General features: G+C 52.0%; 1 protein-coding gene and 1 non-coding gene across 3 annotated transcripts; both read right to left on the bottom strand.

Moving 5' to 3' along the window:
• Positions 1-3,304: 3,304 nt before the first annotated feature.
• Positions 3,305-10,826, bottom strand: RPS19 (ribosomal protein S19). Of its 2 annotated transcripts, XM_006175048.3 has the most exons (6): positions 10,739-10,826; positions 10,225-10,295; positions 9,865-9,965; positions 4,807-4,990; positions 4,229-4,283; positions 3,305-3,370 (listed from the first exon to the last, which is right to left on the bottom strand). In XM_006175048.3, exons 2-6 carry the CDS (start codon positions 10,293-10,295, stop codon positions 3,344-3,346), a joined length of 438 nt encoding a protein of 145 aa, XP_006175110.1. In that variant the 5' UTR covers positions 10,739-10,826; the 3' UTR covers positions 3,305-3,343. The 2 variants fall into 2 exon arrangements, with proteins under 2 accessions (XP_006175110.1, XP_032341794.1); XM_032485903.1 differs by lacking the exons at positions 3,305-3,370; positions 4,229-4,283 and adding an exon at positions 4,571-4,706.
• On the bottom strand, positions 6,352-6,488 carry LOC116666134. The gene has a single exon (XR_004322983.1). It is a non-coding gene; the product is annotated as a small nucleolar RNA SNORA2/SNORA34 family (small nucleolar RNA).
• Positions 10,827-13,302: the final 2,476 nt, after the last annotated feature.

The raw sequence follows: 13,302 nt of genomic DNA, 5'->3' as shown, positions 1-13,302 counted from the left end.
CAATTCCCCTGAGAGAAGTGTGCTTGGGTGGGGGAAAGAGGTTGGTTCAAGGCCTGGCTCGTCACTGGAAAGGAAGTCTGACTGAGCCAGATTTTGGAGTGCCTGCTATATGCAGGGGGAGCAGCAGGTGTGTGTGTATATGTGTGTGTGTGTGTGCGCGCGTGTGTGATCCTGAATTTGGTCTCTGCCCCTCACTGGCCTTGGGTAAAACTTGTCCTCTCTCTGTGTCTTCACTTCTTGGGGTAGGAAAAGCGAACTTTAAGAGGTTGTGCATGCAGAGCACTGAGCACAGGGCCTGGCACATAGGTGCTCAGTAAATGTTGGTTCCTATTAATGTTCATGAGGAGTAAGTGAGGCAGGTCCACCAGCTCGGTGACTAGGTGGTGGCTTCCCTTTTTGAGCCTAGGCATTTTTAATCCAAACGATGAGGATAAAAATATCTCCCTGGTGTTGTGACACGAATTATGCTCCCGGTACCCAAGGTCACGATGGGCTCTTTCCTGACATCCTTTCAGCCCCCCTCCAGGCAGGTAGGGTAGTCCACCCCCCATTTTATAGATGAGGAAACTGATGCCGTCACAGAGAGGGGACGCCATCACTGTCACTTGTCCAGCATTCAGTCTGGTGGTGGAGCAGGTATTCCAAGTCATTGATGTATGCCCGGGTTCCTTTGAGCATCATTTCAGGTCATGTGGGAGGGAAGTGGGGCCTGAGAGGTGGGGGAGGAGAATGAAATGAGATTGTTGAGAAGTCTATGAGCAGTTAGGGGACCATCTCTCACACACACAAGGAGACACCTAGGAGAAAATTCATGGCAGGGAGATCTTTGGTAGGAAAAATGAGGAAACACGGAAAGACCACTTACAGAAGGGATGGATACATTAAGGTAGAGTCAGCCAATGGAGTAGCACACGGCCGGAGAAGAGGCTGCGCTTACTTGTCAACCAGGCTGCATCTCAGAAACAAGAAAATGAGAAGAAACGTACTATGGCAGGATCTGGCTGATTTGTTTTCAAAAGGCAAAACATCATGTGCCGTTAGGGACACATGTGTCTGCAGAAAAGGTGCAAACCCGTGCAGGGGAGTGGCACCCCATGCCAGAGAGGGGTTACCTTTAGGGGAAGCGAGGAGGTTGTGGCTGGGAAGGGTATGCAGAGGTCTTGGTCTGTCTTAGTTTTATTCTTACTTCTTAAGCTGAGTGGTGGCCTCATGGGTCTGTGTTACACTATTATGTACGCTGTTTTGCATGCTTGATATATTTCGTAGTTTTAAAAAAGGGCAACTGTCACCTACACAGAACGTGGGCCTCAAGAATTCACACTTCTGGGTTTGAATCTCAGCTCTGCCAATTGCCTGGCTGTCTCAGCCTCAGTTTCTCCTCCTGTAATCTGGGCACAATGTCCAGCACCACCTCCCAGAACCCCACTTGTGAGGCTGTAAGAATATCACACAGTGTGCTTAGCACAGTTCCTAGGACACAGTTCCTCTTCTCTGGCCCCCAGACCCTCCCCTCTTCCCTCCAGGGACCCAGGTGTTTGTTCTGTTGAGCCCCTCGCTGTATAGCTGGTCACTAGCCCCTCTTTGCTTCAGTTCCTCCTTATGACCCGCACCTAGGAAGAAGCCTAGGTCCAGACGCTACAGCCTTTAGGAATTCAGCTCTGTCAGAGCATCCTTCCTGGCTGAGCCAGTTTCCAGGCCCTCAACTGCCCCCCAGTGGCTGGATTGGCACGGCTGCCGCATTGCAGGCCCTCTCAGGCCCGCTGGTCTGTCTGGGCACCTCCACCTCCCGCTGACCCAGCACCCCTGGTGTCTGGCGGTGTACGAGTGAACCATTCTCAGGACGGCTTGGGATTGCATTTTTCAGGACAACTCACCGTCAATTGGCAAAAGAGTAAACTTAAGACCAAAACAAGGAGTGAGTGGCTCAAGGCCATGCCCAGGAGTGTAACTCTTTGGGCCTCATTTTCCCTTTTCCTTCACTTTTGAGAACAATGCCCTGCAATGGCTAGAGCCTGGGGCCGGAGGCGGGCTGCCTGGGTCCAAATGCTGGCTTTGCCACCTCCTACCTGTGGAGTATCAGGCAAATTACCCAACCTGGACTTACTTTCATCTCCAAACTGTGGGTGCTTTTCGGCACCTACCTCAATGTATTAAATGGTATATTGATAAAGTACCTTGCATGGGTAGGTTCTAGTGTTTATTCAGTGCAAATCTTCCAGCACTAGCAACCTCTGAGCTGGGAGGTCTGACCGGGTGTAGGACTCTGATCATCTTTCCATTTGTGCATCTCCCCGAATCCCGCAGGCAGGAGAAAGCTGCTTTAGACAGGAGCGGAGGGCTCAGCGGATAAGCTGCTCACTGTGGCACAGGATTAGGGGCAGTGTTGGAATTTGACTGTCATTTTGAGTCCAAAGCCAGGTGTGGCACTGTAAGGAAATAGGTGTGACCTGAGGAATTACTTGGGATGGGGGAACTTTGGGGGTCTTCGCCTAGCCAACTCAGGCTCGGCACCTTAGTTTTCTTAACTGGGATTTGGGTTCTGGTCACAGGGGGCGGTAGGGGGTTCCTTTCTAAAGCTCGGCACGTGCCTGGGGGGCACCCTTCCGTATCTCCTGCCATCCGACCAGGTGTCCAATCACTGGATGAGCTCCCGCCCAGCTGGTGCGAAGAACCAATCACCATGCAGCAACATGGAGGTGGTGCTCTGAGGGTCCTGGGAGCTCAGCCTGTGCGCAGGCGCCATGCGCATCCCTCCCCTGAGGCGGAAGCAGCGACCCCGCCCGAGACCACACCTTCAACACTGCATCCCAAACCCTGGGGCTGTAGGGCTAACTTCATTTTAGCAGGACCTAAGGCCACGGAGATCCCGGAAATGAGGGCTCCTGTGTCAGCCAGGGAAGGGAGGTGCAGAGGCCACCTTCAGCGGTAAGCACTCACAGGGCCACTGGCAGTGAGGGCTGTCAGTCCTTGTACATCTCTTTCCAGGGAAGAAGCACCCGAGCCCCAGGCCCCTTCTGCTTTGCTCCAGCAGGTCCCAAGGGCCCAGCTGAGGCCACTGCTTGAACTTTCAGTTTCTTATTTTCTGAGACTTGCAAAGGCAGGTTGTGGGGGAGGCACAAAGGCCCCTGGGATTGCACCATCACCTTGCCCTCTTGGGGCACAAGTGTCTGAACCCAAAAGGCCAGGCCTCAAGTTTCTGGGCCTATTGAGCTCCACAGCCATCCAGGAACCCCCCCCGGCCCCTCTTTCCAAGCTGAAGTGCAGTGCTCCTTCCTCATGAGAGATCAAGAGACCCAGACCAGGATTACGAATGAGGCAATTTATTAACCCAGCATCATTTGTTCTAATGCTTCTTGTTGGCAGCTGCCACCTGTGGGAAAAGATGGACAAAGAATTAAGATTAGTTGTGGGGTCTGTGCTCAGGGACTTCACAGTAGCTTCCCGTACCGGTGGGACACCAGGCATCCTGATTTTGTGGTTTCACATGTATTTCTCTCACCCAATCCTCACAATCCTGGGTTAACTGGGGTTCAAGGAAAGGGAGCGTTGGAGTGGGACTCTCCAACGTCTGCCACTACCCTGAGCCCTTGACAGTCATGTTTGTGCTAGGTCTTGCTTCGCCCTGAAGAGCCACCTTCTCCTTCCGGGCCACCCCTAACTCCCAGAAGGCTGACACCTTCCAGTCTTTTCTGACACTTGACTAAGTGACTAAACACTCCAAGGCTCCCGGGAGGCCTGAGTCAATGATAGAGAGAGAAAACCAACAATGGGTTCATGTCAGACCCTGGGGGCTCTCGCTGTAGCTCACTGAATCCTCCTCACCACCTACACAGGTAGGCACGAGCAGATCACTCCACAGACAGGGAGACTGGCTCTGGGTGAAGGGACTCTGGCCCAGGGTGTTTAGTCAGTCAGCATCTGGATGAAGAACTGAGTTCTGAGCCACTTCATGTGATGCTCAGTAAGCATGAAAAATAAGGAAACATTGCAGGTAGAATCTTTTAAGAAGGCTGACTCGGGGAGATGGAGTTGTGTGAGGGATCAGCCCTGCAGAATCAAGTCCAGCTGGCTGCACCCTGCACCTGGGTTCCCTTCACTGGGGCACCTGTATTTCCAAGCAGCTCCAGCAGGAAATCAGAAACGTTCTTTCTCCTCCAGGGGAGGAAACTGATGTGACAAAACCCAGGCTCCAAACACCCAGGCAGGGCCTGAGGTACCCAGCCCTCACCTGTCCAGCGATTCTGTCCAGATCTCTCTGTCCCTGAGGTGTCAATTTGCGGCCCCTGTGGGAGAGAACAGTCATGCAGCCACAGGTGACCACAGGCTCTCAGTGTCCCTGGTGGTCCTTGCCAGACCTCTCCTGGACATCAGCCAGGTTTCCCAAGAAAGGACCTGGCCATAGGACCACATGACGCCAGCCAAGTCCCACAGAGGTTCCCAGTCTGCTGAATTCTAATGAGCTGGGGGCAGGAGTGGGTGCCCCGCTGGGAGCTGACAGGGTGTCATTTGTGCAAGCATTAGATCAAAAGCCCCGAAAAATCAATTGGGAAAAGTTAACGAGCAGGCTAATGAAAGCAGACAGTCGCTAAATTACCTTCCTGGAGCCCAGAGTAGTCAGCCAGAGGTCGGGGTGAGGCCCCTCGCTGTTTGCCACCCACCTGAGGGGCAGGTGCAAACTGTGCAGGACAGACCTGGCCCTTCTCTGCCTGGGGGGAGTGGGATGGCCCTCAACCACTTCATTATAGGGGATCTGGCCCCAAGGCTCCTCCATCACCCCACACCCCCAGCTTCCCCTCCCTTGCTTACCCATCTTGGTCCTTTTCCACCATTTTCAGTCCCTCCAGGGCTTGGAGGACCCGGCGGGCCACGCTCTTGGAGCCTCTGCTAAAGTGGCTGGGCATGACGCCGTTTCTCTGACGCCCCCCGTAGATCTTGGTCATGGAGCCGACCCCAGCGCCGCCCCGGAGGTACAGGTGCCGTGCTGTGGAAGCTGGGTGGGATGTAAGAAGACTTGAGGATCCTTCTCAGGTAGAGAAGATGTCTCTCCACAGCCAAGGCAGCCTGAGGACCTTACTTAGGGTTGCACATATATAGTTCTGTGTGTGGCAAGGCATTCTCACCACTTTACTCAGGGAAACGGGGAACACACACCAAGGCCTAGTACCTGCCACCCAGCCCCAGCCCAGGGGACTGGGGTGCACAGGTAGTGGAGGGACAGCTACAGCTGTGACAGGGCAAGGAACCTGCCTCCCTAGCGACTTTCTCAGTTCTTACTGTCCTAGCAGAGCTGCTGGGAGCTCTGTGGGTGGAGCCCAGCAAATGTTTTAAGCTGTGACTGTCCACCTCCATCTGCCTGGGGGCTCTGAAGGGCAGAGTTCGAGAACGGCCCCACCACCACTTGGAAAGCTGGGGCAGGTCTGACGCCCTGTGCAGTGGATGTTCCTAACCTGGAAGGTGCATTGCCCCCCACCGCAGACTGGGGTTCTTGCCCCTACACTGGCTTGGGCAAGTCCCTCGCCACCCCGGCCAGCCTCCAGTGGAAAATCCTCTTCTGTTCACCTGGAACACTGGTCTGCCAGGCTGTGCGCTATGCTCCTTTACAGCTAGGGTACTTGCTGGCCTCATGTCACACAGCTGTGGAGGGACAGACAGTCCCTCCAGACAGGTCTGGTTTTCTGCTTCAGGGGGCCACTGGGGTTTGAAGGGACTCCAGGTCACCCCAGAGACTAGCACGTTGGATTCCGCCCAAGCAACAACTTAGTCCTAAAGATCAGAAGGGAATCAAGGATTCATTCCTTCAAAAATGGCTTACTGCTAAGGGCTGGCCACCAGGCCATGTCCACAACTCTCCAGTGTTATGAGCTAGGGGGTAGGTGGAAGTGGCACCAGGTGAGATGCCCCCTACCCCGAAGTTCCTCCACACAACTTGTTCTCAGCACCCACTTGCCCTCCAGATACAGCGACAGGATTCAGGGCCCTGCAGCAGAGCCCAAACCCCATCCCTGCTCCAGGACCACTGAGCAGCCTCTTCCTGTTATCGCCGCCTCAGGCCTCTGCTCAATTTTATTTTTTAAATTTATTTATCAATATTCAACAAGTGCTTTACTATGAAAGTAACTTTCCCAATCAATGTCCATTGTACAGATGCACTTTTATAATTTGATAAACAACTCAGAAAGAATCATCCTATTGTTTTTGTGGAAAACCTACAGCAATTTTTTGGGGGTAGTAATTGGATCCAACTGTATTATAATTCTAATGAACAAGTTAAGTCAAGGATCTCTGAATTTTGGAGCCCCAATATTAATCACCTACAAGTAAGTATTAGCCCCCATCTATCACCAATGACTCAAATGTTTCTTTCTAATGAATTGACCATTACATTTCCAAAGTTCTGAAATGGCCAACAGACCATAAAAAGACTTTTCTTTAGGCTCCTGCTTGAAACCAACAGCTCCAGCAAGCTGCTGGCCTTGATTCAGGGCCAATGTGCTCACTTTTAAAACCACTTTCCTTGGTTTTTTTCTATCCCCACCCCACCCCTATACCACGGCTGACCTCCTAGGCATCAAACTGCCCACCCACTGCCAGAATCAAGCGACTCACTTGTTAAAAGCCACCCCTCACAATCTTTCTACCTGGAGAATGATCTCGTGGAAAACATCTCTTTAAGACCTGCACAAACGCCCAGTGGCAGGACCAACATTCCTCCTGCACTGTTTGGTCATGCCCTGGCTCCAGCTGAGAATCTGCTCTCCCACAGGCTGTGGAAAGCAAGGGCCTCAGGAAGGGGTAAGATGATCACCCCTAATTTCAGACACCCGAAGAGGCTGCACACTAGGAATGGGTCTGGTCAAACTGACTAGCGCTCAGCCCAGCCGCAGCATAGAAAGGGGTGAGCTGTCTGGTAGATGGATGTGAACCCCAACATCACTCACCAGCCGTGACAAGAGTCTACTCCCCTCACATGGTCTGCATGGTGGTACCAAAGGGGACAATTTACTTCAGTCCTGAGTGGGACTGGCATCAACTCCAATAAAGTCCAGCCTTAGTTTCTTCCAGGGGCAGTCTTGCATCCTCTAACGCTGCGTAAGACTGTCTGGTATGGTGTCAGGCACTATGAGGTCCCCCCGCTTCATCAGTTTGTGGTAGTTATTTTTTGGACCCATTAGAAGGGAGAGGAAGAGTATTAACTTCAAAATTTGTAAGTGGTAACAGAACATTGAGTTCTACGAAAAATCACTGACCTCTCCTCCCCTCACCCCCTCCCCAGCCCCCGAGACCAAGGCCCAGCCACTCCTTCTGAAGTGGAGCTATAAGGATGCAAATTCAGGCCACCCCAGCCGGTGTTCATGAGGGCCTCTGTGAATTAGGTGCTGCCACAAATGGCTTCTTCCGTCCCTCCAAAGGCTTCCGCTCCTCTCCTGCACCCCTGGGTGACAACCTGTTCTTCTTGGGAAACCCTGAAGAGGAATCAATGCCCCACCTCAAACTATGAAGGAAGGACGATGCAGCCCCTCTTATCAGCCCAGCTGTGCATCCTGCTAGGCCACCAGGAGGATGAGGGGATGCTCACACTGCACTTAGCACATGGCAGACCAAGCCAGGCTTGGGAGGTGTCTGCAGCTCAGCAATTCAACAGCTAGTTTCAAGCTCACATTTGTGGCTCCATCCTGACCTGAATTATAAAGCGGGGAAAGGGAGCCTCCCAGATACCTTTCTCTGCCATACTTCTAAGGGAAGGAAAAACCACAAAAGAACAAAATAAAACAAAAACAACCCCACCCCCTACACCTCTGCCCTCTGCATCCACCATACCTAGATCACGACCTGTCCACAATGGCTCCTACGTGCCTCTAGAATTTGACCCCTCACCACTAGAGCTCAGCCTCCCAGGACAGGCCACTGCCCCACTGTGCTTTAGCCTCAAACCTCTGAGGGGGCAAAACAGGCCAAGCCCCCAAGATCCAGAGGAAGAAAAGCAAATACGGCAGACTCCAGTTTTGGAGACAGCCTGCCACACCCTCCCAGGATCACGTCACCTGCCTGTACCTCTGTTTCTCCCAGGGTAAATGAGTACCTGCCATGACTCCAACTCATCCAGCGTATGAACTGACCAAACTAAGTGAGAGCACTCTAGACTCTAGGACAGAAGTTAGCAAACTTCTGCGAAGGGTCACAGGATAACATTTTAGGCTTTGTAGACCATACAGTCTGCCACAACTGCATGGATGTAAACAAATGGGCGTGCCCGTGTCCCGGTAAAAATGTACACCACACACCTGGGTCTAGAACCACGACCCTATGCCACTAGGGCAGCTGGGAAAGTGCAATCAGAAGGGAGCTTCGGAAACCCAAAGGGAGACCAGCAGAGCAGGCCCACCCAGTGTGAGGTGCTGGGGAAAGGGCCACAGCCACTGTGAAGATGACTAGAAGGCTAAACTAGGTGTGTATCACTCAGGGCCTCTCCCCCATTTCCCATAGTGGAAAAATAAAGCACAAAATGCCACCAAAGGAAAACAGCTGCCCCCTACCGCTCCAGGTGATGATAAGAGTCGGGGGACTGTGGCATCACTAGTTGGCAGAACCCAAGCATGTTACTTCACCTCCCTGACATCAATTGCAAATCAGCAACCACCAGTCCCACTTGGGAGGTTTTTCTTAGGCACAGATTAAGCTATTGTATTTCTTCCCCTATTCCAAAGCTGCCCTGACGTGCTGACTCTTGGGGCATATTACCAAAGAGCACTTGGGACCAGGCAGCCTTGCCTCCCAAGATGGGGTGACAGGGGTGGTCTTCTCCAGGTCCATCATTGACTGTTGTGTGCCCAGGAGAGTCAGGTCAGCTCCCCTCACCAGCCCAATTTTTCTTTCTAAAAGCACAGAAGTGGGTGGGTGGATGCTAGCCACTGCTCACCTCACAGACTTGACCTTTTAGTCCTCAGGGGTCAAGGCTGTGGCTGAGTCATTCTGGCCTCTGTGTCCAGTCTAGGGCCTGAAATGGAGTGCACCAGCAGTCTACAAAATACTTCATGTTCTGAAGTGCTAGGCAACTGTACCAACGCTAATTCTTCTCAAGGTTGTTCTTGAGTTTTGCCAGCTTCCAAACTCTGCTTCCCACCTACTTCCTACTTGGAGACAAGCTCTGGTCAGGATAGAGCCCCCACTTCAGAGGAGGAAGGCTGAAGACTGGAGAGGCTGAGAGCCCTTAGTGAGGGCCTGTGCAGGGGCTGCCACCTTGGCACAACCAGCACTGAGACCCATCCCCCAGGGTCAGCCTCCATGGGGGTGACAGCTTGGAGAAACTTTAAAAACATTAAGGATAGGTGAGACAGCACTAGCATGGTACAGTCAGGAGCTATACTTAAACCAACCCTTCCAAATCATTACAAGAGAATTAATAACGTAAGAGAAGCTGACATATCAATACAGGATGACCATAAGGTTTCTTCTGGGCACTTGAGATTTGTCAAGATTTAGAGCAAGGAGTGACCTGACCGGATCCCCCAACCCCTTAGTTAGGAACAAATTGTTATACACAGAGATGTCTAGTGTGATGACCTGAACAGCAAAAAGACTCCACAGACACTGAAAGCACAACGCCCCTCTCTAAAACGAAAACCATCTATGGGCAAAGTATGAATGCTCATTCGTCCCTGGTTTTCCCTTGAGACTCAGAGAAAGGCACAGGTCCTCACATCAACCTCTCACAAATAAAAAGACAGATTCAGAATATGGAATTATTTAAAGTCACACAAAGCGCTCAGTGCCAGTCAAAGGTTTCTTTCTCCTGTAACTTCTGGGGACAAGTAAGAGCTCACAGATGGGCCACCAAGCGCCCCGTCCAAGGTCCCAGTTCCTCACCAGCTCGTGTGTAAAACCAGTTCTCATCGTAGGGAGCAAGCTCTTTATGCTTGGCCAGCTTGACAGTGTCCACCCATTCAGGGACTTTAAGCTTCCCGGACCTGGGATCAAGACAGTGAGAAAGGCACAAATCAAAAATCCCCACAAAGTTTATCCCAATTCCCTACCGTCACCACAACTGTACGTTAACAGGAGCCCGATGTGTTGCAAGATAGAAAGAGACTTAAACTGAAACGCAACCCAGGCCAGGTGGGCTCCAGCGACCTCCGGTAAGTCTCCTAAACCAGGGAAGAGCAAGCCTGAAGGGTCAGGCAAAAATGAGGGCCTCCACCCACTCTAAAGCCCAGTCCCCACACTCACTTTTTGAGGAAGGCTGCCAGAGCTCTGACGAACTCCTGCTGGTTCACGTCTTTTACAGTAACTCCAGGCATCTGCGGGAAAGATCCAGCACGTGAATACAGGACCGGTGGAGACGACTGACAAGGGTCGGGGTTCAGCCCCCACACAACCTAAACCGCCGCGCTCCCGTTACCGCCGGAAGATCTTCAATTCCGGGCCCTAAAAGCCCTGTCGTCTGTGGGCCCTACAGTTCCCCGACGCCCACGGTCTCTCTGGGTAGTACGAATGCTGCCTGTCCCCGTTAGTGAGAACACCATATGACCCGATTCTGGGGGCCACCCCGGTCCACCAGGCCGTCTCGGTTCCCGGACCGTGCGGATCAGGCATGCCCGGGCCTGCCGCTCGCACGTGGCCGCGGCTCCAGGGGGCGGGGCGGCCCCACACCGGTGCCCCGGAGCCCCCAGGGAGACGCTCCGGGCTCCGGAGTCGGGTCCCAATGCCCCGAGCCCAGACCGAACAGGAGCACTGGCCTTACCGTGCGGCCTCCGCGCTGCCAGCCAGGGGAAAGGGAGCAACGGGGTTTCCCGGGCGCACAAGTCGGGTGTCGGCTATCGCGAGAATTCTGAGAGCTCGCGAGAGTGAAGTTGGACAAGGCGGCCCCGCCTCTCTCAGGGCAAATGCGGCTTCGCCTCAGCGAACCTGGTGGGTGGTGTGGCGTGAGGGGACGGGCGTGGAGGCTTGTTCCTTCCCCGCCCTTCCTTCTCCCGGAGCGTAACAGAGGAGAGCTCCCGTCTTGAGCTGGAGGGATCTGGCTTCGTTTTCTTCGATCGTGGGTGGAACGAATAGCGGCGGGCGCAGACTGTATCTCCTGGCGGAAGTTATGGGGCAACCGGTGGGCGGGAATGAAAGAGAGCTGTCCACTGCTGGCACCCCTAACGGGACGACTACTTTTCTGGCCGGAAGTGGCGCTAGTAAGGGCGGAACTGTGAGCCCAGGGGAAGGGCAAGGAAGAAATTATAGCCACCACCTTTCCTTCCGTGACCATTAGTACTCGCGAGATCAGAAGACGGAAGCCCCACCCCTCTTAGGGCAGAAATTGCTTCACCACGGCCTAGGATAGCGGAAGGAGGCTCTGGGGGCGGGGAACAGATAAGGGCAGGGACAAAGAGAGTGAGGCGGGACCTTGGAAGAAGTTAGTGCTGCTCTGCCTCCTAGCGCCTGAGTATGTTCTCTCAGCCCTTTAGGTTTATTTTGCCCACTTAGATTTACCTGCCTTACTGACCCGTGCAGCTTTAGGTTGTCCACTTGCCCTCTCAGGGCTTCAGTCACTCCATTAAAAATAAGAAAAAAAAGATGTAGTGGAAACAGCCGGGATTCCGATTATTTGCCCCCTTTAAAAGTGACTGTTTCTGTATATAGTGAACACATACTAATTCTATCAACAAACATTTTTTGTGTGCCTACTCTGTCCTAGGCACTGGTAAACATTATTTAGTATTATATGCATTATCTAGTTTAATCCTTACCAGGTCCAATAACCAAGAACACAAGGGACAGGCCTGTGCTCTGATAAAATTGTTAACTGGCTGCAAAGAGGAACATTTCAGTGTGAACCCCAGTGCAAACTATGGATTTTGGATGATGATGATGTGTCAGTATAGGTTCATCGATTGTAACAAATGCACCATTCTGATGTGGGATGTTGATAGTGGAGAAGGCTGTGTTTTTGCGGGAGCAGAGGGACTATGGGAACACTTATTTTCTCCCCAATTTTACTGTGAACTGAAAAACTGCTCCAAAAACAAAACAAAACAAAAAACCCATAACCCCCCCCAAAAAACAACTCATAAAAATCGGTTTGCAGTCAGGACATTGTTCATGTTGTGACGAGGGGAGAGGTGGCATTAGAGTGCGTTAACTTTGTAGGGAAAAAAACAGTTCCTAAGTAATCAATACAACGTGTTTAGACATTTATTCTGAGCACTCAAGAGAGGAACTGAATGCAGGCCCTGCCCCCTGAGAGTGCTTATTCTTGGAGAGGAAGACATAGTTGGACAGAAATAGGCATAGCTCAGGGTGATCAGGCCTGTAAAGTAGGGGCCAGGGAGCCCTATGGAATGTAAAGAACTCTGCCTGAGAGGCTTATCACAGATTTAAAGTCAGATAAAAAGGATGAATCTTGCTTTTGTAAAGAGCTCAGGTTCTCATGAGGATCTATGCTATGGGGGCTGCAGAGCCAGCTACACAATGGGACAGGGGTGCAGAACGAGGCCTACATGGACCAGACAATGAGGGTCTGAGTACAAAAACTGTATGGGGATGATCTACTGTATGATGTCAGTTAAACACTGGACAAGGAATGTGGTTAGGAGTGGACCAGGCTCACATAGGGCTAAAGTGAAGGGAGCAGGGATTCCCAAAGGGCAGAATGTGAAATGAGCTCTTGAAGAAAAACATAGGTGTCTGTCAGGGAGGAGTTTTGTTTGGAGAGAGAAGCAGGGATGGTGCTTCAAATTTGGAACCTCACTGGTTATTTGTGCAGAAAATCAGGATGGTACACGAAGGAAGCTTAGAAGGGGGATGATTTACTTAATACCCTATCAGACCTGAGCAACATCTTTCCTCACTTTGTAATGGGAAAAGGGGTGGCATATGAAACAGTGCTCATAGTCCATTGGCTGTAATCTCCAAGGATTGGTCAGAAGCCAAGAGCCCACTGGCTCCCCACAAACGCAGGTGAAGGATGCTGCAGCCACATGGGAGCATGAGCAATTCTTAAATCTGCTCTTTTCCCCAAAGCTGATGATGTCTGCAGAGCCTCTGCCTCTCTCTCTCAGGCACCAAAAAGGTAGCCCTAACAACATGATAGACAAAGTAGGCCTAGCAGGTAGTGTGAAAAGCCCTGCCAGGACAAAAAGGGGGAGATGGGCTGCAGAGAAATGAGAAGGGCCTGTAAAGAGGGGCCTGCACCCAGCTCCTTCCGCCAGTCTCCATCATTTTATTTCTCCTTTCCTCCATTTTCTCATGTCATCCTTTAACCCCAAATTACACTTTCTCTTTTACTTTTTCCAGCTGTGTGACCTTGGTGTATTGGGGACC

Source organism: Camelus ferus, chromosome 9 (genome assembly GCF_009834535.1).
Source record: "Camelus ferus isolate YT-003-E chromosome 9, BCGSAC_Cfer_1.0, whole genome shotgun sequence".
Lineage (NCBI taxonomy): Eukaryota > Metazoa > Chordata > Mammalia > Artiodactyla > Camelidae > Camelus > Camelus ferus.
This window is presented reverse-complemented; position numbering and strand designations above follow the sequence as displayed.